Raw genomic sequence first — 25,363 nt, 5'->3', positions numbered from 1 at the left:
GCTGAAGGGTGGGGTGTCTTGGACAAGATGCATTTTAAGAGATAAGTGCAGGCTCCTGTATGGGCTGTGAACGCACCAGGCCCGGAGGAAAGTGCTGTTTACTGCTGGTGCAAAGAGAAAGGGGCTGTTGCCAAGTCTCCTGAGTGAAGGGACCACCACAGAGCGAAGCCTCTAAGTCACATTAAGAGGCCCAGAGAGCAAACTAGAGCCAGGGAGGGGGGCCCGGGAGCAGGGCTGGGGCTAAAGGCAGCACTGGGCCTCAGCAAAGCCCTATGCTGGTCTCCCCACTTCCTCCCTGGCTCTGTCCTACGCCCCCTGGGCTCTCCCCACGCCCCCCACGACCCTTTCAAAACGGACATCAGATCCCAGCCTGCCTCGGTGCAAAACCCTCCTGTGGAACTCCACTCCACTCAGCAGAACATCCAAGTCCCTTCAGTGGCAAGTCCCCACCTGATCTGGCCCTGGCCATCCTCATTGACTTCATGTCCAGCCACCCTACCCCTCACGCACTCTGCTCCACCCACCAGCCTATGGGCTGTTCCCCCAGACACCCAGGGCCTTTGCACTGGCTACTCCTTCTGTCTGGGCTGCCCTCCCCTCCCCCTGACACCTTCATGGCTTGTTCCCTCACTTGACTCAGGTCTCTACACAAATGTTGTCTTATCCACGAGGCCCCCACAACCTGCTCTGTATAAAATTGCACATCCCCCATCACTTTCTATCCACTATCCCCCTTATCCTGATTCATTTCTTCTTATCATCACGTGACATATTATAGTTTTGTCTGTTGGATGTTAAAATGGGGGCTCTGCAAGTGCAGAGACTGAACTCTCCATCATGGCTCCATCCCAGCACCTAGAACAGTGCCCGGCACATAGTGGCGGCTCAGTGATACATGTTTGTGGATGGGTGGGTGGATGGATGGATGGATGGATGGACGGACGGACCGACAGGTGAGTGAGTGAGGGAATGAATAAGAGACAGGGATAAACTTCAGGCTCAGAGCTGAGACAGGACAATAGTCTCCAACGTCACATGCCCCAAAGGCAGACGGAGAAACAGAGGGAATGAGGTTTTTGCTACAAACTACAAACTTTGTCACCATCAGAGTTGTATGAAGGCAATGCAGTGAGGGTTACGGAAGATGCCTGGGCTTTAGAATAATCCAGATGACTTCGTCAAAAACAAAAGCAATTTGATAGAAACAATTTGGTTGAGAACAAGTTGGGGGAAAAACAATTCAGCCTGAAGGACAATTTGGTCTAAAAGTATACTCCACATTATTTTTCAAAAGTTGGGATTTTGATGTAACATGGAGAAGTGCATCCCTCTGTGTCTTTTCAAGTACTTCGCTTAAATGTCAGAACAGTTTTAACCTCTGCTTTAAATTTCTGGTTAATATTTTAGCCAACTACTTTATTTCTGCTGATTTACAAAAATTTAGCATGAAATGTCATGCACATAGAAAAAAGAGCATGAAACATAAATGTGAATTATTATAAACACCCTCATAAACAGCCCCCAGTCAAGAACCAGGAGGCTGCTGGCCCCCAGGTTACCCGACACCCTTCCCAACACAGCACCTCATTAACCCAAACGGACCCGGCAGCCCTGCTTCTGCCAGAATCACACCACTTCCTGCCTTTATCATTATGCCTCCTGAGTATGCATCTCTACACACTGTGGTCTAGTTTTGCCTATTTGTTTTCGGGTATTATATAAATGGAATCCTACTGGACACGTTTGTGTCTGGCTTCTTTCATTCAACATCATGGCTGTGAGATTTGTGTACGTTGTACGTGGTTGCAGTATTCCTTTTCACTATTGTATCGTCAGGTTTGTAACAGCAAAATGTTGGAAATAACGTGAATGTCCAAAAATAGGGGCTTGGTTAAATAAAATATGGGAGTTTACAAAATAGAAAGTACTATGTAATTCTGTTTTTGCTGAAAAGGGAGAAAGAAAAAACGAGAATTAGAGAGTGCAAGAAAGAAACAATGAAGGAAAATATATCCATATGAATGCCTTCAGAGACCAGTCTGGAAAAACATGCCATGTTTGACCTAGGGAGGGTGAACATATACAAGGTTCTTCATGAAGATTCTTTATATATTTTTGGATTGACCTAATTTTCTGGTGTTCTGATAATAAGCACTCAGTTTACAAAAGCAATAAAAGGAATTTAAGCAGTGAAAAAATTAATCAGGCAATAATAAGTAACAAGGAAAAGGATCTGGAATTTTGGGGAGGTTTTAGGGGTTTTTTTCCTCCTAGTTTATTTTCAGCCAATTATGCTCCTCTACTTTGGTGATTTTTGTGAACTTTCTAATTTCACAAATTGATAAAAACAATAAATGTTTCCAACCACAGTGAACATGTTCATGGGTTTTGTAGATACCTTACACACTGTTTAATTAACCAAGACCTACTTGTTGGACACTTTGGCTTGTCAAACTCATTTCCACGTACTTTGTCTTGCCTTACTCTATTTATAGGAGATGAAAACAACCTAAGTTCATTTTTACCAAATCTTTGTCCAAACTGCGCCAGCAGACTGAATTGAACGTTCTAAAGTCAGGCAGGCTTCAACTGCAACCTCAGTTCAGCCATTTACCATTTGAGCAACATTGGGCAAACTCCCTCTCCCAATTTCAATTTCCCCATCTATTAAATGGGGATAAAACCTACATTACAGGGGTTTTGTGAGACTTAGAAAGAAAGGGCTAAATCAGCAAACTTGAGTCACCTCAGGCCAGTTTCTCAGCCTCGGCACTACTGACATTAGGGGCTAGAGAATTCGGGGGTGAGGAGGCAGGCTAGGGGGGCGTCCTCTGCATTGTGGGGGGCTTAGCAGCATCCCTGGCCTCTACCTGGCCCCACTCCCCAAAGCTGTGACAACCAAAAATGTCTCCAGACATTGCCAAATGTGCCCTGGGGGCAAAACCGCCCCCAGTTAAGAACGCTGCCTTAGACTGTCCCTCTCTCGCACCCTATACCTGATGCCCCAGGTTGGTTGGTTCCTCCTCGGTGTTACCTTGGAAACCAGTCCCCCTTCCCCACTGAGCCTGCTCTGCCCCTTCAGCCAGAGCATAATCCCCACCAGACAACCTCCCTCCCTCCAGTCTTGTTCCCTATCCCCCTCCACGGGCTGTGGGACATGAAAATACTAATGTGTGCTTTTGTTCCTGATTCTTCCATCTCAGGCAAGTGATCAGGCCTTTTAGGGCTCTCTTTTGTTACTGGGTCAAAAGCCAGTGTTGCCCGTAAGACATAAGACACTTTTCTTCCCCATCGTTTGTGCCTGCCTAAACCCACGGATGAGAAAATGTTCAGGTGCGCTGGACAGGGAGGTGTGGGTCGGCCTGGGGATGCGTAGGAGATGAGGAGGACAGATCTGGCTGGACAGGATGGACGGTGGTCAGTGCTAAAGAGAACAGGCACCCACACACCACTCAGCAACCTCACCCAGAGGAAGTGGCAGGACATCCTAGGGAGGGGCTGCCTGGTGTCCCTAGGAAGGCGGGACTGAGATCCGGGCTCCTGGTGCCCCTGTGCATGGCACAGAAGGCAGCACAGCCACGTGGCCTAAAGGGATTGTGTGGACAGGGCCATGGACATCTCCACGGGAACAGTGCGCCTGGGCATCCGTGACTTACAGCACCCCCCAACACGTGCTTCCACAGCTTGGCTGAACGGGGATTCAGAGTTGGACGTAGGAGCTTTAATTTAGGAAAAACATTTAATATATTTCTCACACATCTCTGAGTTTGTGGATGGAGGCTCAGATGTGTTACAAATGCAGATGTCATCATGTCACCTCTCTGCCTGCAGCCCTTCTACAGCTCCTTGTTATCTAAGGATGAAGCCCCTGACTGCACACAGCAGAAGCAGCAGGTACTCACTCTCCACACTTGCTCCCAGGGCAGACATCACTAATCAATCACAGCATCTTTCTGGCTGTGTCTGAACACAGTCCCAGAATCCTTTGCAGCACCACCCACCAGGCAGCTGCCTGGATCAGAGTTGGTATTTGAGATGAAGTCAAGTATTTTCTCTACTTTAGGATCTACATCCACTGTCACCACCCCCCACCCCATATACACATTTTTACTGCTTCTTAAATCAGGATATACCATTGGCACATACATTTATGTTACAGGGTTTCTTTTTTCTTTCTCAAAAAATATTATTAAATTTATAATGTACTTTCTAATTGAGTGCATCTTAGAGCTGAAGAAATCCAGCACTGGCTATCTTTGGCCTTCTGGAGTTTCCTCAAAGGTCATATAAGACCTCGTATCTGGCCCTCTGTCTCCCCCCCAACTCAGTCACCCCGTTAGCTGGCACCAGCCCAGCTAGTCCTCGCCTCCCTCCCCTTCCTCCCTGCACCCTGCACCTTCTTGGGAAATGGCCACTTGTTTTTCAAGACTCAGCTATAAGATTTCCTCTGTGGAACCCTTCATGACGCCCACCCTCATCAGGTGACCCTCCCTGTGCCCCCGCCCCTGCACAGACGGGAGTGGGAGGGGACACAGCACCCAGCCACTCTAAGCCCGGGTTCCTTGGCCTGGCTGCCTCCCTCTGCAGACAGTAAATCTCTAGAGGGCTGGGCTCACTTCAGACACTTCCCAGCGCAGGAAGACACTCTAACAGGAGCTCAGAGAGACGGGGCAGGGCAAGGCTGGCCCCAGGCGAGTCCCACAGGCAACACATGCCTTGGAGACTTCACCCCAGTCCCAGCTTGGGGGAGCCTGGCCCACCATATCTGAGCAGTCAGAACTTGAGAACTGATTTATGAACCCACAGTGAGAAAAGAACAGCTGGGTAGAGTGGATGGTCAGAGTGGCCCAACCAGAGTTGGCCCTCCTTGCAGCCCAGCCTGAGAAGCCACGTTCATTCCCTGGGGCTGCTTGGCAGCAGTGAACTCCGAATAGGACAGTGACTGATGGGACTGGAATGTGTGGTGGCGTCAGCTCTAACAGCTGCCTCAGTGTCTCCAGGTGGGCAGGCCAGGTCACCACTCTGGGGCATGGAGGCTGGCTACTCCCTCAGCATCGCCACAAGACAAGGACTTGTGGCCTTTGGTCTCTGACTCCAGCTGCCCTCCTGATAGACACATTGTGTCCTCAAGATAAAGCCTTGCACACCTGGGAGCCTTAGCTGTCCTTAAGATAACCACAGTCTGATTTCAAAACTTATCTTATTTGTCGCCAAGGACCACCCACACCTGGCACTAAGTAGGTGATTAATAACTGGTTGCTTCTAGGTTTGTTTTTCATAGGCACATGGGTTAACAATTCTGAAACTACTCTCTGGGTATTCTAGGATTGAGCAAATAAGTAACCTTGAGCCTGGTTTCTCATTGTTGGAGGAAAAAATTGCAAATATGGAAAGAGGGAAGGTTAGAATAAACTCTACGGTGCTGGAATTATAGGTATCGGTATGAACTTGTATTTTTAATATACTTAGAGAGAGAGATAGAAACATATATAGATATGCTATAGGTTTTTTTCTTAGCTCTGACCACTGAGAGGACCTCAGGGTAGTGACGCTCCAGTAGCAATGAGCACACCTAACACCCAGATCCTGGTTTCTGAATACCAGACTCCACCAAAAGGAATCAGGGCTCCTTGGAGAAATTGCCAATTCCAGGGCTAGTGCAGGGAAGGCACAAGATGAACCTGGAATATCTTGCAACAGAAAATAAGGAAGAGCTCAGATTATGATGGGGACATGTCCCAAGAAGACAGGAGCCAGTTTGAAGGGTCTCCTAAGGCCAAATCTAAAACAATTTGAGCCTCAAAATAAATAATGATAGGAAGAGTATAACTCATTGAATAAGAGTCTGATAAAAATAAATAATAAATAAATAAACAGGAAGAGAAAGCTCTTCTTTAGAGCTGAAGGCCAGCTAATAAAAGCAGCCGGCCACCACTCCTCCAGCCATGCTGAGGCCACGTCCCACATACAGCAACTAGAAGGATGTGCAGCTATGACAGACAACTATGTACTGGGGCTTTGGGGGAAAAATAAATAAATAAAATCTTTAAAAAAAAAAAAAAAAAAAAAAAAGCAGCCGGGTAGACCTAGAAAATCACGATTGACAGACAAGGATCGTCAATGGATCTGGTGGGTGACTGAAGAAAAACAGGCTACTTATGTAATCTCAGAGTAACCACCCAGAAGACACAGGGAAAATAGTTTACAGTGGAAAAACCTGGCAGACACCACTTTGACCAACTGATTGAAGTTAACACCACCAGCAATGGAACAAAGAGACGTCCTGTGCCTCCCGATATGATGCACCAAGGACACCACAGCACTTCTGAGTATTCCTGCCAAAAATGCATAGCCTGAATCTAATCGTGAGAAAACGTCAGTCACCCAAACACAGATTCACATTCTACAAAATAACTGACCAGGCCTCTTCAGAAATGTCAAGTCATGAAGGACAAAGACAGACTGAGGATTTGTTCAGATTAAAGGAGACTAAAGAGACAGGACAACTAAATGCAATGTGTGACTGGATTGGATCCTGGACCAGAAAACAATTGATTTTTTTTGCTTATAAAGGTCATTATTGAGATAATTGGAAAAATTTAATCAAGTCTGCAGATTATAGTAATATTATATCAATGTCAATTTCCTGATTTTGATCATTGTATTGTGGTCATATAAGAGAATTGCTTGTTTTTCAGGAAATAAACACTAAAGTATTTAGAGGTAAATGTATATCATATTTGCAATTTTCAAACAGTTCATATACATATAGATACAGAGAAAGAAATGAGAGAGAGAATGATAAAGTTAATTGGTAAATGTTAATATCTGGGGACCAGGTGAAGCATATAAGAAATTCTTTGTATTGCTCTTGCAACTTTTCTGTAAGTCTGAAATTATTTCAAAACAAAAGTTTAAAAACAAAATAAATGTTTGCTGGATAAAAGCATGAGGAATTATCTAGCATAGTCAGGGAATTAGTAGGCATTTGGTGTGTGGTGGTCATTATTAGTGCAGAGGCTGTCTTGTGGGGGCTGTGCATTGCCCCTTAACCAGAGGTGTCAGAATGTTCTAGGCCAGAGTTTTTCAAACATTCATGTGCAAGAGAATCACCTGGAGATCTTGTTCAGTGCGGGCTCTGGCGCAGGTCCAGGTGCATTTCTAACATGCTGCCTTTCTGCTGGTCTGGGGATCGCCCTTTGGGTCACAGGAGGGTAGCCACAGCTGGGATCTAGGCCAAGGGTTCAGGAGCCTGGCTGCACATTAGGACTGCCAGAAGAACCGGCTTTAATTGATCTTCCCAGGTGATTCTAATGTGCAGCCAGGATTAGACCTTTACATTGTTGCCTGCATCTGTCTCCTCCTTTCCGCCATCCCAAATTCACCCCTAAGTCTGGGTGCTGCCATGGCTTCCAGGCTGGATTCTTTGCTGCTGCTTTACGCAATCCGATACCCAGAAACTAGGTGAATCTCCCTGCTCCTCCACAGTTCAAACACTTGCGTGCCAGTCAAGTGCAAACTCCTCACCCAGGCATCAAGCCCTCTGCAGTGCAGCAGTAACCCACTTTTCCTGGCTGCTCTCCAGGGCTCCCCCTTGATACTCGGCTTCCGGGAGAGCGGCGTTCGCCATCCTGCAGCCCAGGTTCCACCTCCACACGTTTGCGTTGGTCACCACCTCACACACGCACAGTACCCGTCTTAAGTCTCACTCTGTCTCCAGTAAGAACCACCACTTAGTTGCTTCCTCCATGGGGCTTGTGCTGCTGATGTCCAGAGCCCTCCTCTCGCTGAGCCCACCCGGCGCCCACTTTCCTCTAGGAGAGAGAGCTGGTGGAGAGCCTGGTGGCTCAGACAGACTCTCCTCAGAACAGGGGAGAAAGGGTCACTGCAGCTGGGACAGAGGTCATCCCGTTCCTGTACAGCCAGGACAGGTCTCAGCAGCCACCTGTGCATGGGAAAAGGCAGGGAAGGGACAACGTGGGTGTTGCCCTGGAATTCTGGCCTGGCACTCAATTCCCCATCCCCTGCCTGCCTCCCAACGACCCACCCACCCACTCCTCGCCTCCCTCCTTCAGCCCAGCATGTGGTTAGGATCTGAAGGACCTGGAAGAAAATAGATAACAGGGAGGTGCCACCTGGGTTGTCCCCCCGGGGCAGGGGGGGCGGGGGCTGGCCTATGAGAGAAGCCACATTTGTTAGTGGTTGAAAAACCAATTTGAGAAGGGGGACATAGGACCTGGGAGACACGAGGAGACCATCTCCTTCTCGGGTTCTCCTACCTCCACGGCCTCTCACTGGGCCCGCCCCGTCTCCAGGCCTCACTTTCCTAGGAAGAGACTTCCTCCTGATCCGGCACCGCCCATCGTCCCACGTGCCCTGGGGCTGATGAGCTAATTCCTCTTAAGATGCTTGGCTACCCAGGGATGGGGCTTCAGTGATCACGAGGATTAGGGGCAGAGCAGGTGCCTCAGTTCCCAGGAGAATCACAGCTGGAATCCGGGGGAGGAGCAGCTGCTCTTGGCTCAGATCAGCTTCAAGAGGTTCAGGGTCAAGTCCCCAGAGGCTTCTTAGGAAGAAGGCTCATCCCCACCTCTGGCTCCCGCTCAGGTTGTTTGTCTCTCCCTCGATGTCCAGGAGGAAACTTCCAGGAGAGACTCATCCCACTCTCTTGAAGAGAAGATAGCCCTTCCTCAGAAGCTCTAGAAGATTTGCACCCTCAGTCTCCCTGCAGATCCCTTTTGGCTGGGGAGTTTTCAGATTCCTGGCCCTGCTGAGTTCCAGAGAGAGAGGCAGGAACTTGAAAGCAAATATGAGGTACACCCCTAAAAGAGAGGAACACCCCATTCCTGGATCTGGGACTGTCCTCCCCACTCCATCCTGCCTCTCTAGTCTTGGCTACATTCTAAGTCCCTCCAGGAAGAAGCTATCCTCCTGCCACCAGAGCCCCCTCACTACCACCTCCTCCCCTGTCCTCCAGAACTCCCTTGGGCTGCCCCATGCAGGTCAATACACAGCCCCCGATCTTGCTTTCTGCCTCCAAGTCCCAGCTCCCGGGTGACTGTAAGAACCTATTTGCCAGGCTCTTACAAACAAATGTTTACAATAACCATAATTTTCCAATCCCCAATTAAGACCTGACAAATAACTTTAAGGTCACTTTTGGGTAGAAGAGGCAATTTGGGTGCTAAAATATTATAGTTTGAAATGATTAGAGGAATTATGGTTAGGTTAGAATGGTGACAGGAATTACAGAGGAAATAAGTCAAAATATTTGAAATTGAGGCTGTCTTAGAAAATCCAAGACAGATAGTCACTGTACATATATTCTCATAACTCCAGGCTAGGCACTCAGTAAATACTTGAATCTTCCTTCTCCTTGACATTTACTCCCTGTTTTTCCCACCCTCTCACATCCATTCCCCAATCAACACATTACATGGTTTTTCCATGAGTCAATCTTTATTGGTTTTTGAAGTAATGAATTATTGACATAAGGCTCACTGAGTTTCAAAGCAAATAACAGAAGAAAACATAGATCATGCAGGTGGGAAGACCCAATGGGGAAGAATCCCCAAGCAGCTGTGACCCTCACCTGTGAGCTGGGTCTTGCTTGTGAGGACTCTGCAGCCAAGACCCAGCCCAGCTGAGACAGGCTGCATGGACCTGAAGGTGACTGAGCTACATCTCAGGGGATCTGAAAGGGTCCTCTCTCAAAGACAACCATGTCTAGCCTTCTTGGAACCTTCTTTTAGCCTTTGAGTCTTTGCCACTGATAGCAGCTTGACAAACATGAGGACCTTCTCTGCCTCTAAGAAAGCCAGCCTGCTCTCCCTCACCTGTGCCTTTTCAAATGGAAGCCACTCCCACCAGGGGCCGATTAAGGCCCCTGGAGAGGGAGGAGGAGGGGGAGGAGGAGGGCAAGAGTTGGTTTTAGAGGGTTGGCCAAGCCCAGTGACCCCCTGAGGGTGTATGCCCTTCCCCTCCACCGTGGTGGGTCTTCCCACCAATGTTTGGAGGTAAGGAAAAGGGGCTTCTCAACAGGAGAGCTGCTGCCGCCCTTCCTCCAAGGAGGGCTCTTCCTCTATGAGCTCCAGGTCAAACTCATCCTCCAGGGACCCTCCAACAGGCAGAAGGTGGAACTTCTTCCCTTTCAGGGTGCATGTGCGATGCTCGAAGTCTAGGACAGCATTGTGGTCCTGGAGCACGTCGGTACCAATGATGGCTTCTTCAGCACTTGCATTGGCCACCAGGAACTCTGCCTTCAGCTTCAGCTTGCCCAGGGACACCAGTGTATCCCAGATGCCCAGGATCTTCATTTCAGCCCCATTGGCTACTTTCACCACGTTCTCAAAGGGCCGCAGGGTGTCCAAGTCGCCATCGGTAACCTCCTCCCACAAGCTTGGGTGGACCACGGAGACCTGGGCCCCAGAGTCCACCAGGAACCTCACCGGCACTTCACCAATCTTCCCCTTGAGGTAATAGCCCTTGCCCATGCTGTTGGCAAAGACGATCTCCTTGGGCAGGTGGCCATGGGTGGTCCTGGACCCCCCAAAGGCATTCAGGAGGGTCTCTTTCACAGCCCCATAGTCCCCCTGGTCCTCAGGACTAAGTCCACTGTAGACCTCCAGGGCATCTCCCCTGAGGGACTCTTTCAGGAACCTTAGCTTGCTGCCATGGTCCCAATGGTTGAGGTTGTCAATGACCTCAAGACGGTGCAGCCAGAGGTGTGGGGCTATGTTGGCTCCATCAAAAGGCTCCGGGACGTAGGTACGCTCCCGGCGGCCCTCCTGGCTCCTGGCTCCGCTCCCGGCCATTCCTCTTCTCTCCTCTGGAACAGCAGCAGCAACCCACACCAAGCAGAGAAAGCCACAGAGTAGTGTTGGCGCAATCACGGTGGAGAACAAGGCCTCTCTAAGCGGAGTGTCGCTTAGGTGGCTGGCTTGGGGCAGGGAGAAGGTACCAGGCCAGAGTTGTCTGATCAACTGCTGGGCACAGAGGCAGACAGCTGCTGTGGCCTGCTCACTCTGCAGAGCCTTTTTGATGCCTTGCCTGAGCCCCCAGGGCTCCCCGTTCTCCTTTGTCCTGGAAGCTCCGCCCCTCCTCACCCCGCCCTCCTGCCAGCATCCTGCCCAACTAGCAGGATCAGTGCCTCACCCTTCTGCATCCATCCACGGGAATGGCACAGGCCAGCCCACGGTGCAAGACAGGCAGGCCAGCCTCAGTCAGAGGGGGCCTACTCGGGTACCCTCCCCAGCCTGTGTCCCAGAATAACAGATGAGGACACGGAGGATGTTATGACACTCAGGGGTTTGTCATCAGCTGGAGAAGGAAAGAAGAGGCAGGGACCAGAGGCTCATAAGCTTCTAGACTGGGGAAGCTCTTTTTGCCCTCAAATCCAAGTGACCACTGAGCAGCTAAAGGAAAGAAGCTTACATTTATTGTGCTCCTACTATGTGTGAGGCATGGGGTAGATGTTTCTCGTACATTCTAAACCAACTATGGAATCCCATAAGGAGGCAGACAGAGGAGGGTCCTAGAATCAAGAATGCACCGGGCCGGCCCCATAGCTTAGTGGTTAAGTGCACGCGCTCCGCTGCTGGCAGCTCGGGTTCGGATCCCAGGCGTGAACCGACACACCGCTTCTCTGGCCATGCTGAGGCCGCATCCCACACACAGCAACTAGAAGGATGTGCAGCTATGACATACAACTATCTACTGGGGCTTTGGGGGAAAAAAATAAAAAAATAAAAAGAATGCACAGAAATAGTTTTTTAAATGAGGGGACACACACACACATGCAAGCATTTTCGATGAACTCAATTGCTATTCTCCCTCATTGATCACACCTAATTCAGAGCCAGCACATTTCAGGCCAGGCCGTGCACCCTCATTAAGGCCCTGAAGCGGGCTGGTGCGGATCTTGAACTTCCTGGAGTGGACGCAGGAACCCAGGACCCGGCTCCAGCTCCAGTTCCACCTCTGGGCGGGCCCCACCCTCGGCTCCATGGGTGTTGTCTCCTCCCCCACTGTCCCCTCTCACCTTCTGGGAATCTTCCAAGAACCCCTTCCCCAGGTGCTGCAGCTCCCTCCCCCGCAACCCCTCAGCTGGTCATTTATGGAAAGAGCAGCCAGGAAATTTCACTCCCTTCTGTTCTAAAGGGGGAAACGTCTGCCACGTTGGCGAAGCCAGTGGTGAGGATCTGGAACTCTTTGGCTGTGTGACATACTGTGGGAAGGTGGGTAGGGGTGCAGGACTGCCCCACAGATGCCCAGAAGGCAGATCTGTGAGTCCTAGGGCTGGAGCCTGACTTGGGCCTGTGCAGGGCCATTGGGGCTGTTGGGAGGACCCACTTTTATGACCCCATTCAAATGTCACCCCCTCCGTGGAGCCTTCTCCCCTGCCCCTGGCATGTGGATGTGGGCCCACTTCCAGTTGAGCGTGCGTTGCCGTGTGCTGTGCTGGTCTGTTCACCAGTCTGTCTCCTGTGATGAACCAAGGTGTGAGGCTCACACAAACCTGGCATGTGTGACTGTCTCCAGCCCCCATGGAAACATACTCTGCAGCTCAGCAGGGGCTCTCTGCTGGGCTCTAGAACTGGCTAAGTGCTGTCACCAAACAGGAGAGAATAAGATGGGAGAGGAGCAAGAACCAGTGGCACACCTGTGGCTCTGGGCTGTTTTTCCTGGCCCAGAGCCTGTCCTTCACTAGCTCCCTGCACCACTCATCAACCAGTGCCTGGCTGAATCCCAGAGGACCCTGGCCCCAGCCCTGCCTCTGGGTTGTCCCAGGGTCCCTGATCATGCCAAAAACCCCTCAGGCCCTGCTGCTGTCTCAGCCCCTTCCACCTGACACCGTGAGCCAGCAGAGAGGCAGCTGGGTCAACACCTCTCGTCACAGCCACCTGGCTAAGGTGGGGCCATAGTGCCATTCCAGGAGCCCAGAGGAGGGGGAAATGAAGTCACTGGGAAGGTGTCAAGGTGGGACTCCGAGAAGGTTACACAGTGAAACACCTACACCCAGAGAAATGGCCCCACCACCTGCAAGACCAGGATGCCCCTTCTGCAAGTGGACTTGTGTGGATAGACTCCCAGCCCCCGGGATAGGCGTTCCGTGAGCCAAGGTATTGACCTGGTGGCTTCCTGGCTCCCTGGTATGCGTCACCCTGCACACCTGGTCCCCTGGAAGTGGGAAGGAGTGAGGAAGCTGGCATGTGACCCAAGGTGAGAGGCAGGGTGGCTTGTCAGCTGGCGAACAAGGACTGCCAGAACTGTGGCTTTGCAAACCATCGTGGTGGACACTGAAGCCAGGTCTCCCATCGCCCCAGACTAGAAACAGGTGGTGCCTGGGACTTGGGTCCGGGCACTTCGCTTGACTGAGTTTGGTGTTCACTTTGGTAAAGTTACTTCACCTCCATCACCTCAGGGAGCATCAGGACAACCTGCGAGGCAGCCCGGCTGCCTTCCTCTAGGACTGAAGCACAGGGGCTCAAATGGCTAACTCACTTGCCTCAGGCCCCACGCTGCCCAGGGCACAGGGATAAGGGCATTCTGCAAATAAAGACAGGGAAGTGGTGTGCCAGGCTCAGGGTAGTGTGGGCTAGGGCCCGGGGGGCTTGTGCTATTGATGGCCTCTGATGGGGACAGGGATCTAATGGGCAGTGAGCAAGAGCTGACCGTTAAATATTCATTGATTTTGTGAGCCAGTTGTTAAAACAACTGGTAGCTTGAAAGCGGACTTGGTGGGAATATTTAGACCACAGAAATTGGCAAATTCTAAATGAGGACTTTTTTTTTCTGGAAAGCCACTTCATTGTCACACCCCTGTATGGGGGCCCTGGTCACTCTCTCTCTCTCTCTGGGGCAGGCAAAGTCCCAGGGCCTGTGACTAACAAGTTTATAGCAATCTCCACCCCTGCCCAACTGCCCGGGCCCAAATCCCCTCCCCAGCCCACCTCGCCCCACGCTCCCTCACACCCTTGACACTTCTGGGTCCTTTGGCATGAGGCAGTGGCCCTCCCCAGGGAGGCCCTCTAGGCCAGCTGTTCACGTAGTCCCATCTGGGATCCCCAAGACAGAAGCACACAGGGGTCCCATGGTTACTAGGAGAGCTGGAAGGGGTTGAGTTTAGGGGCCGTTTCTGGCTAGGATCAGGAACATGGCGAAGAAAGTTCTCAAGTGCCCGTAACCTGTGAGAGATGCTCATACCTGGAACACCCAGAACCACTCAGGGACCTTGGAATTGCTATGTTAATGGTACTGATGAGCTAACCAGCTGGGGCGGGCCAGGTGCCACTGCCTCCTCCCAGAACGTAGGCAATCGCAGCTAATTATTGACAAGTATAGGTATTGGGCCGGAACACCCTCATTATTGCCCATTAGCATCTCCTGAGTGTGCTCTGAGGCAGGCACACTGCACTTAACCGAGAGGAGGCAAATCAGGACAGTAAACAGGAAGGACCTAGGGAGTCCTCACCCTCCACACCCCCTCACTGAGGTTTCTGGGCTGTGAGCTCTACCAGCCCAATGTGGTCCGAGCTCCCCGGTTCCCCTGTGCCGTTTCTTCCCCCTAGGACAGGGCAGGGCCCACAGGACCCCTGAGAATTGAAGCCCTTGGTGGGCAGTGAGGACGTACATCCCTCTCTGTACTGCTGCTGCTGCCTGACGACTTCTGGGAGCACAGAGAGGGCAGGGCGGGCAGTAGGGGCCAGGAGGTACCTGGATGTTTTCAGGAGATCATTTTGAGCAAAGAGCTGAGAGACACCTTATGGATTTGGGTGTCCCCAGTGAGACCCAGACAGAAACAGGAAGGTCAGGAAAGGTGCAGACAAGCTCCTGCAATGCACAAGCCACCTGCCTCAGTGAGGTCACCCCGGGAGCTGGATGGGGAGAGAGCAAAGAGGGACTCAAGGACTTTCAGCAAAGGAAGGTTGAGGGGAGACAGGAGGCGCAGTTTCTCCAACCAGGGCCGGCTTCACTGGTGTTCACCTGTGAAGTCACATGGGCTCTGCACTCAGGCCCCGAGCTTGGTTTGATGCTCTGCTGTTGCTGTCTTAAAATTCCCAATAATTTTGAACAAGGGGCACGACACTTTCGTTTTGCACCAGGCCCTATAAATTATGTAGCTGGTTTTATCTCCAATCTGAGGGGGACTTCTCTTCACACACATGCACAACACAAACATATACACACAGACACATATACACACACAGGCCTTACCACACACCACATATAAACACTATCTGTGAAAACACTCTCCCCACACACTGTACACACATCCTGCACATGGAGAACACACACTATACACACAGTCATACCACAGTTCTCAGTTCAAAACAGCTAAGAAATTGTGTAACTTGCATATAGAATTCAGCTCCCACCTTTCATTTCACATATTTATTTGCACACACATTTACACTGAGTACTAAAATCATATTTATTGGGGGCACCTGCTATTCATTAGCCTCTGGGCACAGTAGCTAGCTCAGAAAACTAGGGAGGTCCCATCACAATGGCTTACAAGCTAATGCAAACAGGATATGGATGTTAGCCCAATTTCGAAGAGTTTAAGACCAACACGTATGTGCAGGCTGACCACTCGAAGCAGCCCCAGGCACAGCCAGGCTGCTTTGAAAGTGGGTCATCCTGCCTTCTGCCCTGCCCCGCCCCCATGCTGTGGGGCCAAGGACATGATGTCCCCCATTCTTCCCACCTCTGGGCACTCACTACCATGAGCAGGGTCCCATTTGCCTGCCCTACTCCTGCACAACTCCCGCCCCGAGACCTGGTCCCAGAGTTTGTGTGTAGGGGGTGGCGGGGGAGTGTGCAGGCTTTGACCGCACAGCTCCTAGGAGCAGGGACCATGGCTGCATCCAGCTTCCGGTGTTCTGCTTCAGTGGGTTATGGCACCAGGTCTGCAAGCTGAAAAGAGGGGCAAAGAGGTAAATTCTGCAACAAAAATCTAGTTAGGGAGTCAGATCAGAGCCCAAGGGAATTGGGGTGGGCTCTGACCAAAGCAAGGCGTGTGGGGAACCCAAGTCACCAGCAGGTTCCTTATTTCCAAACCACAAGCCCTCCAACGACCAGCGCCCTCTTCCCGAGCAGGAACCACCCAGCCCTCACATCAGTCATGGCCAAAGGCACTGGGGCAGGACAGCTTGTCCTTGGCTGGTCCCCTTTCACGGTCCCTGCCACAGGCCTCACTGAACAGGCCAGTGTTGCCACTGAGGGACAGAGCACTCCTGCCCGCAGGGCCCTTCCCCAGTTCTTCCTCCCCTTTGGGTCGCCCTCCACCCTCCTTTACCACCCAGTTTAGAACACTTCCACCCGAAAGCCGCCCAGCTCAGCCCAGCTGAACCCAGTCTGTCAGTAGGCAGCAAGATGCTTGGCACCAGCTGTGGCCCTGGAGGGTCCTGGGAGGTTCCCAGAGTGTTTAGGGAACAGGGATCCCAGGCCCCAGTGCCATGGCCAGCCGTCCAGGCCCAGGGTCAGGGCAAGGGCCAACCAAGAGTTGGTCAGAACAAGTTGCTGACTAACTCCCCTAGGAGTCCAATATGCCAAAACCAGTTCTTTCCCTGTTTTTATCTTTCAATCAAATATGAAGATTACTTAAGGTGTCCTGAAAGCTCCCCACTCCCTCCTCACAGCCCGGCCCTCCAAATTGGGTTCCCACCTTCTTCCCAATTCCTGATGCCCTCACCCTAGACCAGGCCCTCATCCCTTCCTGCTCTGATTTCTGCCACTCTCCCTCTGGGCCACAGAGGCCCAAGGGTTTTGCTGGCCGGAGGGACAGGCTCTAAGGAAAATCCCTATGCAGAGCACCCTCCTCCTCTCCCATCACCACGGTCCCCTGCACTTAATTGAGTTTGGGAGTGGGACTTGTAAGACATTCCAAACTGCTCTGGGAACATTAGCCCACTTTTGACAAACACCCTTGCTATATATGAAATGTTCAGGCAATAAGTCTCCGAACACTAGGCTTCTAATGCCACTGGAAAACTTGGCTTAGAGCTAGACTCGTGGAGGACTTTGTCCAACTTAAAATACCTCAAAGGCAGCTTTGAACTGATCCTGAAATAGTTTTAATTGCTGCTAATGATATGTGGTATTGTGAGCAATACAAACATATAAAATAGCCTCAGCTCAGGGAACTGCTTCTTGTGAATCCACTGCCAACTTGGCTTTGCTCCTGACTTACAGAGGATGGGGCACAAGGCGGGGGCACCTTCCCTCGGGCACTTCAGAGTGGTCTCTCTTCTTCATCATCCAGAAAAAGTGGGGAGAGGCAGCAAAGGGCAGGAGGAAAGAACAGCGGAGCCCTAACATGTATGGAAATCTCAAGGTTATTGGTAGCAGCAGGAACAAACATTTATTGAGCACCCACAGTGTGCCAGACACCATGCTGGTGGCTGTAAATTACATAAGGTACTCCAAGAGTCTGCAGCATAGATGGGGATGGGCAAGGCCAAATAAGTGGGTTGATTCAATTCCATACATATTTCTTGAGGCCAACTCTACCTCACGTTGAGAGGTGAATCAGACCTGAGCCCTGCCCTCAGTGCTCAGATGAGTGGGGAGACAGATCAGACACTGATGCCCCGAATCCAGAGAGATGAGTGTGGGAGGTGGGCAAGACGGTGGTCCAGGGAGCTTTGGGCAATTCATCCCACCAGAAATCAACAAATATTACCCAAGAAAAACAAAAATGAGAGGAATGTTAAAGGGGAAACCTGCATTAGCACTGAAGCCAGGGAATGAGGGCATCCACAAACCAAAAACTCGGATTAACTTGTTGCTCTCAGCAGACTCGCTGTGGAGGGGCCGGGGGGTGAGGGTCTGGGACTGAGCCAGCTCATGTGGACACACTAGACAGCAAGGCTTTGAGGGATGGGGTTAGTCTCTGCATAAAATAGTCCATTTAACAATATGTATATAAGCATAGAAAAAAGACTGGAAGGAACTATACCAAAACAACGACAGTGTTATTTTTGGGTGGGAGGATCATGAATGATCTCAATTTTCTTCTATATACATTCTGAGAATAGATTCTCTGATAAGAAAAATATTACATAAAAATAAAAAAACTTGTTCTTGCAATTTTCTGTAAGCTTAAAATTATTTCCAAATAAAGAAGTTTTTAACCAGCTAAATGATAGGTATAAGAAAGTTCATTTGAGTTTCCCACAACTTCTGGATGTGTTTGAAAATTTTCCATAGTAAAAGGTAAAATAATAAGTAAATAAAAGCTCTGTGCCAAGACCCTCCCCAGTCTGGCCTGCCCAGTTCTGGGTCCACTGCCCGGGCAGTCTGCATGTCACCTAGTCTTGGGCACCGGAACCGCTGGTCACCCGGGACAGGCCGTCTCAGCTGTGTCTGTGTCCCTGCTCAGTGTCCTCTCCCACATCTCACCTCAGAGATTCTCAGCTAACTCTTGCCTGCAGCACCGGCCTGCACACCAGCCCAGGACTCCAGGCTCTGCACCCAACCCTGCTCCCCTTCAGCCTCCGCCCCTCCCCAACAACCATGGCGCTGGCACCGGTCTCGCCCCCTCTCCCAGCACACCAGAGGCATGCACACTCCTGCCTGGGCTCCCATCCAGCTTCTCGTTGCAGGTCTCCCTGTCCTGTACTCTTTTTCCTCATGGGTTCCCCCTCTCTCATCTGAGTCAGCATGTCTCACATCTTCAAAAATAAACCCCTCACATGGTCCAGCATCCCGCTTGGTCAACGATTACTTCTCTCCTTCCTTCTCAGTCAGTTTCTAGAAGGGCTGGTCCACTCTCGCAGGGCTGTGGCATGCAGATGCCCCACTGTGGGCCACATAGGGCTGCGGTCCAGCCAGCATCCCTCCCTCACCAAGCCAGCAAGCTGGGACGAGGGGCTGATCCGCCTGGAGGAAGGGGCGCCCCTTCTAATTAGCACAAGGACGCAGCCCTGCTTCCTCCGCACCTCACTGTGTCATCTCCACTCACTCCCAAAGCCCTGGTTCTGCCCCCCACCCCCCGCCCTCCTCTGCACTCTTGCGAGGGCATCAGTTGCCTCCCAATGTCCACGTTCCACGGGCCCTTCGGGGAACTGGATGTTCTGAAGCATTTGCCTTGCTGCTTTTCCTCCTAGGTCTTTTCCACCCCTTTGGCTCCTGTGACCCAAGTTTCTGGATGCTGTGCCTCAAAGACCACTCCTCGCAGTCGTTCCTGGGCTCCCTTCTCCCTGAGGCTCCTCTACAGCCCTTCTCTCTCATTCTACATGCTCCCCAGGCTGTATCCCCAGCCTAACCTCTCTCCTCTGCTCCAGCTGCCCACTGCCACGTCCACCTACAAGGGCCACTTGCAACACTAAATGCATTATCTTCTCCCCAGACCCACTCTGCCTCCTGTGTTCTTTATCTGGGCAAAAGGCACCACCATCTAGCCAGTTTCCCGAGTTTCCCTAGTCAGCAACACCAGTCACCCTTGCCTCCTCCCTCCTCTCACTGCCCCATCCAATCAATTGATGGGTGGCCACGTTCTGTTGGCTCCTCCTCCTGAGTCTCCCTCCCCCTCTCTCTGCACCCCCATTGCCCTCCTTCAGGCCGAACTACTGCAGCAGCCATCCTACAGCTTTCCCTGCCTCCTGCCTCTTCCCTGTTAATCCACTCTCCTCAGAGTCCTGAGATGTTAAGTCTACTCAAGTCATTCTTCTGCTGACAATTCCTCTATGGCTCCTCTGCCAAAATAAAATCCTCTCAACATGGCACGTGAAGGCCCCCTCCCTAGTTCATGCTCCACATATACTAAAGGGCTCGTAGTTCCCCTGAACATGAAGGGCTTTCTGGTGCGTTTTCACAAGTCACTCACTGACCAGGCAAGCCTTCCCCACACCCCTATTGCCCTGGCGAACCCCAACTCTTCCCTCAGAAGTCAGCTAAGGCATTGCCACCTCCAGGAAGTCTCCCTTGATTTCTCCGGTAAACTCAGGGGCTCCCACCTCTAAGTTCCCACCACAGGGACTGCAATCCTCACACCACCTGCAAGCTCCAGGAGGCCAGGCCACACCTACTCTGAGTTGGAGCACCAGCACAATCTAGGTGTGCAAGTCGCCGTCTTTCTGGGTCTATGATCATGTCATTCCTTCTGCTCATCCACAGCCTGGACATCCTAACCCAGCTCACCTTCACCCTTTTCCCACGAAGTGCTGCCTGCTCTTCCTTAGCAATTGCTCTCTTCTCCATGGCTTTGAATGTCAGGCCTGGCAGTGCTGTCTTTATCTGGTAGACCAGTGGCCCTTAAACTTTTTTTTTTCACTCCGATCATAGTAAGAAAGACATTTTTCATCATACTCCAGTACATACATGCATTATAATATATGAAATATATATATACCTATACATAAATATATGTAAGTATATGGCATGTAACATATATATACACATAGTCATGCACTGCATAACGATGTGTCAGTCAACGACAGACCACATATACAACGGTGGTCCCATAAGATGAGTACCATAGAGCCTAGGTGTGTAGTGGACTATACCATCTAGGTTTATGAAGGTACACTCTGTGATGTTCACACAAGGATGAAATCGCCTAATGGTGCATTTCTCAGAACATATCCCCGTCTTTAAGCAACGCACGAGTGTATACAGCCAAAACAAAATGTATTTACTACATGTGATATACTCTAATATTGTCTATTTCACTCCACTTCTTTTTCTTTTTTTAATGCTGGTTAATGACACACTAAATTAAGCTCCAGCCCACGAAATGGTCCCCACTCACCATTTGAAACCTCTGTGGTAGCCAGTGGGGATCACTAAGGGTTTCCAGCAGGGGAGCAATGTGATTAGAATGGGGTGTTAGGTCAGTGCTTCACAAATGTTCTCAGGGGAAGGACCGATTTTGTAAATTTCCAATCTGTCGGGTACTTTACTTTTAAAAAATATAATAAGAATGAATTATTACAAAATAAAATCAGATATAAGAAAATGCAAGCCCCGATTCGTTAGCTTCAGTAGACACTGTGGAGGGGTGGCAGGAATGTGCTGGGAGGTGGACACCAGATTGGGGCCAGAGGCGTGAGGCGGCTCTGCTAGTCCTTTTGATGCCCTCAAGCCCTTGACAAGTGGCCACACCGGCCCTGCCAATCTCTGTTCTGGAGTAATTCCAAGGTGCATAGTCTGAGGGGCTTTGCTAAGGAGAAGGGCACTGTGCAGGCTTCTGCCTTGTCAACAGGGCCGGGCTGCCTCAGTTCATACCCTGACTCAGCCACTAACTGGCTGTGGGCTGTGGATAAAGGGCTTCACCTCTCCAAACTTCGGTTTCTTCCTAGGATCGTCCTGGGAGATTAATAAAGCAATCCACACCACGGGGCTCAGCCCAGAACCGGGTTTACACCCCGGAGCTCTCACAGCTGTGATTCTGTCATTGTTGTCTCCTGTATTTCCGAGTCAGCCTCATCCTCGCAGGTCCCTTCCCTTTTCTCCTGACCAGCCACTTAGGCCAAGCCTTCACCCCGCCTCAACTCCTCACTTCTCTCCCTCTGGTTCTCAGAAGATGGCTTACATCCTACTTGGCAGAGAAAACAGGGAGCCCCAGCTTCCTCCTGCTTCAGGATCTCCTCACTCCTACATCCTTTCTTGGGGATCCAGGCTGATCCCTCCACCTGAGCCTCACTTAGCCCGGTGCCCCTCCTCTCTCCACTGATGGGAGCTTCTTTCCATCAATGATTCCCTCCCTCTTCTGGGAATCCTTCCAAAGTCAGATCTCTGGTCACTCCTCAGCCTAAGGCAATCTGCCCTGTGGTGTGCTGGTAAATGGTTAACAACAGGTCCTCTGGAGAATAAGGGTATGCATATATATGCATATGTGAGTTTATTATAAATTTTAGTGACATAAAGGATGTTTAGCAATTTACAAATAATAATAAAATATACAATACTCTTCATTGTAAATTGCATATACAAATTGAGTCTTACAGAATACTTTCATTGATTTTTACCAACCTGCTAAATCCATAATCAACCTATAATCGTAATTGACAAATGAGTGTAGTTCCAACATGAATGTTGGTTGATATTTTTGTTTGTGCCAATTAGTAAGAAAAAAGTGAAACAATGAAGATACATGTCTGAACTTCACTCGTTTGTCAATGGTGTAAGCAACTTCTTTACTGAATCAGATAATAGTTTTTGAATACTAGAAGAACATTTGCTCAATTTTTCTGTGCTATTCACAATGTAATGGCTACTGGCACAACATACATTTAAGTTTAATTTGCACTATTAACATTTTCTCCATAACTTTCTTAAGTCTGGACAGTCAACAAAACAATAAATCAAGCCCTGATTTGTGGTGTTTGCCAATTTCCATGGTGTAAATATTCCCACCATGGCCGATATCAAGCTACCAAAGTGATGTCACTGAATGCAGAATTGGGAAGAAAAGCACAGTAACACAACATTATATAGTATTTCCACTGACAGAATAGATGTAAATAACCTTAAAAGTATAAACAACAAAATATTGTAAAATTCTTAGGAAGTGATGAGTTTTGAGTATTTATCTTTGTTTTTAATATATTTAAAAAAAATTTTTTTTGAGGAAGATTGGCCCTGCTCTAACATCTGCTGCCAATCTTGCTCTTTTTTTGTTTTCTTTTTTCTCCCCAAAGCCCCAGTACATAGTTGTGTTTCACAGTAGTAGACCTGTGGCTCTTTTATACGGGACCACCTCAGCATGGCTTGATGAGCAGTGAGTAGGTCCATGCCCAGGATCCGAACCGGTGGACCCCCGGCCGCCGAAGCAGAAAACACGAACTTAACCACTACGCAACCGGGCCAGCCCCTAATATAATTTATTTAATTGCAATTTTATATTATTTAATTTTTAAATAATAGCTCATTTTAACCACTGTCTCACAAATTCCTGAAAATTTAGCAACTGGCTCTTAGGAGCTGATATGATCTGAGCACACCCAGATCTGACCGCCTCCCCCCAGCTCTCCCTTGAATGGGGCCCTCAAAAAGCTCTCCAAACCTGATGGTCCCTTCCAATGTACACTTTTCAGGTCTTATAAGCAAAACTGAACTCATTTTCTTGCTCTCAAACCTGTTCCTCTCCAGGACTGCCATCTTGGTGAAGGTCTTCACCATCCAGTCAGGAACCCCAGCCCGAAACCACAGGGTCACCATCCCACAACCCTCACACCTCCTCTGGCACCAGGTCACTGCCATCTGAAGCCCTCTCAAGTCTGCCCCTGCTCTGGTTTCCTGGCCTGCTCCGGATCACACCTCCATCACCTTCTCCCCGGGAGCCCCTGGGGCTTGGTACTGCCTGTTCCTGTCCACCATCCTCATGGCATCAAAAGCACTCATTATGTCCTGCCCTGTTCTGTACTGGGCAAAATCAGGATTCCCAGATCCCAAGAGTCATTGTTCCTTGTCCCATCTCTCCAGATCCATCCATATCCTGCACACTCAACCTCTGCTCCCACTGCAGAACTACCTGCAGTTTCCTTAACACATCCCACTCTCCCAAACCTCCATGCTTGTACATGCCTTTCCCTGTCCCTGGAATGCCCTTCTCCATTCAAATTCCTGCTTCACAAATTCTTAGTCATACTTTTGCATTCACCTCAAATATTATCTCCCTAGTGAGCAACCCCCACTCCAAGCAGAATTCATTCGTTCATTCATGCATTCCTTCATTACAATATTTATTTAGTGCTAACTATATGCCAGATTCTTTGCTAGGTGCTGGGCATGCAGAAATGAGCCAGGCTCTCAGAAAGTTCTCAGTCTAATAGCAGAAACAGAACTAGGGCAATCAGCCCGCTGGTAGACCAAGCGCTGCAGAGTCTGCTGGGGAAGAGCAGAAGAGGGACACTCTTACTAAGGCTCCCAGAGATTATAGCCCTTGATCTGAGCTTTGATGGATGGATAGGAGTTAGCCAGCTGAGGAATGGGGGAGAGTGCTCCAGGAAGAGGGAGGCAGGTACAAAAGCCCTGAGGCATGAGAATGCAGGGTGTGTTGGGAGCTACATGTCACTCAGTTTGTCTAGCCCTCAAAGTCAAGAGAAGCCAATAGAGGAAGGCAAGACCAGATCCAGAGGGGTTTTATTTGGCACATGAAGAAAACTTGATAAATGGTGATGCTGATAGTGGTGAAGGCAATGGGGAGCAACGGATGTCTTCTTGGTCCAGAATTACAGGCCTTTCAGAAAGATCAATTTGAGAAATATAATGGAGGGATATAGGGGGAGAATCAAGATGCTGGGTTAAGTGATGGAATCGGTAGGGCAGTTAAGAAATGCTGAAGGCCACATTCAGCGGCAGTGCTGAGGAGGGGAGCAGACAGGTTGGGAAGAAGTGTAGAATTGGTAATACCTGGTGATCACATGGAAGGGAGGACTGAGGGGTTGCCCGGTGTGTGGCCAGGGTGACTTGGAGGATGGTGGTGGCACTCTCTGGAGTGGAGACTCCAGAAAAGTGGCTTTGTGGGGTGACTATGACTTCATCTTGGGACAGGCTCGGTTTGAGGCACACATGGTACAGCCAAGTGGAAAAGTCCCCTCACCAGTTGGATATTGGCATCTGGACTTCAGGAAACAATCCTCACTGAAAGATGGAATTCGGGCGTAAAGATACACGCACCCGTGTTCACTGCAGCATTATTCACAATAGCCAAGACTTGGAACCAACCTAAGTGCCCATCAAGGGACGAAGGGATAAAGAAGATGTGGTATATATACACAATGGAATACTACTCAGCCATAAGAAACGATGAAATCCAGCCATTTGTGACAACACAGATGGACACTGAGGGTATTATGCTAAGTGAAATAAGTCAGAGGGAGAAGGTCAAATACCATATGATCTCACTCACAAGTAGAAGACAAAAACAACAATAAACACACACATAGAGACAGATTGGATTGGTGGTTACCAGAGGAGAAGGGGGAGGGAGGAGGGTGAAAGTGATGATTAGGCACATGTGTGTGGTGATGGATTGTAATTAGTCTTTGGGTGGTGAACATGATGTAATCTATGCAGAAATAGAAGTATAATGATGTACACCTGAAATTTATACAACGTTATAAACCAATGTTACAGTGATTAAAAAAAACAGATAGTATGTAAAAAAAAAAAAAGAAAGATGGAATTTGGGAGTTGTCAGCAAGTCAGTATTTAGGAATCAGTCTCCCCTATGGAAGGAGGGAGTTGACTAAGAGGAGAAAAGGTTCCCACACAAGCCCTGCGGACACCAGCATTTAAGGGGCCGGTGTGGATGAGGAGACTGAGAAGCAGTGAAAGAGGAAGGCGGGAGAGCAGAATGGGGTCCCAAAAGACAAGGGAGGAAAACGGTTCAGGGAGGAGAGGGTGTTTAGCA

General features: G+C 49.8%; 2 protein-coding genes across 8 annotated transcripts in view; both read right to left on the bottom strand.

Moving 5' to 3' along the window:
* Nucleotides 1-25,363, bottom strand: part of LOC106802682 (uncharacterized) — a 134,568-nt gene that overhangs the window by 5,642 nt on the left and 103,563 nt on the right. For 4 of the 7 annotated variants that reach the window (XR_015553628.1, XR_015553630.1, XR_015553631.1 and 1 more), the window contains one exon: nt 14,670-24,591. The exons of 1 other annotated variant lie outside the window; for it this stretch is intronic. The gene's annotated coding sequence lies outside the window, so the exon portion shown is untranslated. Of the gene's footprint in view, nt 1-14,669; nt 24,592-25,363 lie in introns of those variants that run through there. 2 more of the 7 variants (XR_015553627.1, XR_001391875.2) reach the window with 2 other exon arrangements.
* ASPRV1 (aspartic peptidase retroviral like 1) lies at nt 9,453-10,899 on the bottom strand. Its single transcript, XM_014791443.2, has one exon. It carries the CDS (start codon nt 10,812-10,814, stop codon nt 10,035-10,037), a length of 780 nt encoding a protein of 259 aa, XP_014646929.1. The 5' UTR covers nt 10,815-10,899; the 3' UTR covers nt 9,453-10,034.

Source organism: Ceratotherium simum, chromosome 11, assembly GCF_057802395.1.
Source record: "Ceratotherium simum simum isolate JZ-2026a chromosome 11, ASM5780239v1, whole genome shotgun sequence".
Taxonomy (NCBI): Eukaryota; Metazoa; Chordata; class Mammalia; order Perissodactyla; family Rhinocerotidae; genus Ceratotherium; species Ceratotherium simum.
The sequence above is the reverse complement of the archived record's forward strand: the minus strand, read 5'-3'. Positions and strand labels throughout refer to the sequence as shown.

Bases quoted from the DNA above. Each gene is read 5' to 3' on its own strand.
- ASPRV1 (XM_014791443.2), bottom strand. From the start codon at position 10,814: ATGGCCGGGAGCGGAGCCAGGAGCCAGGAGGGCCGCCGGGAGCGTACC.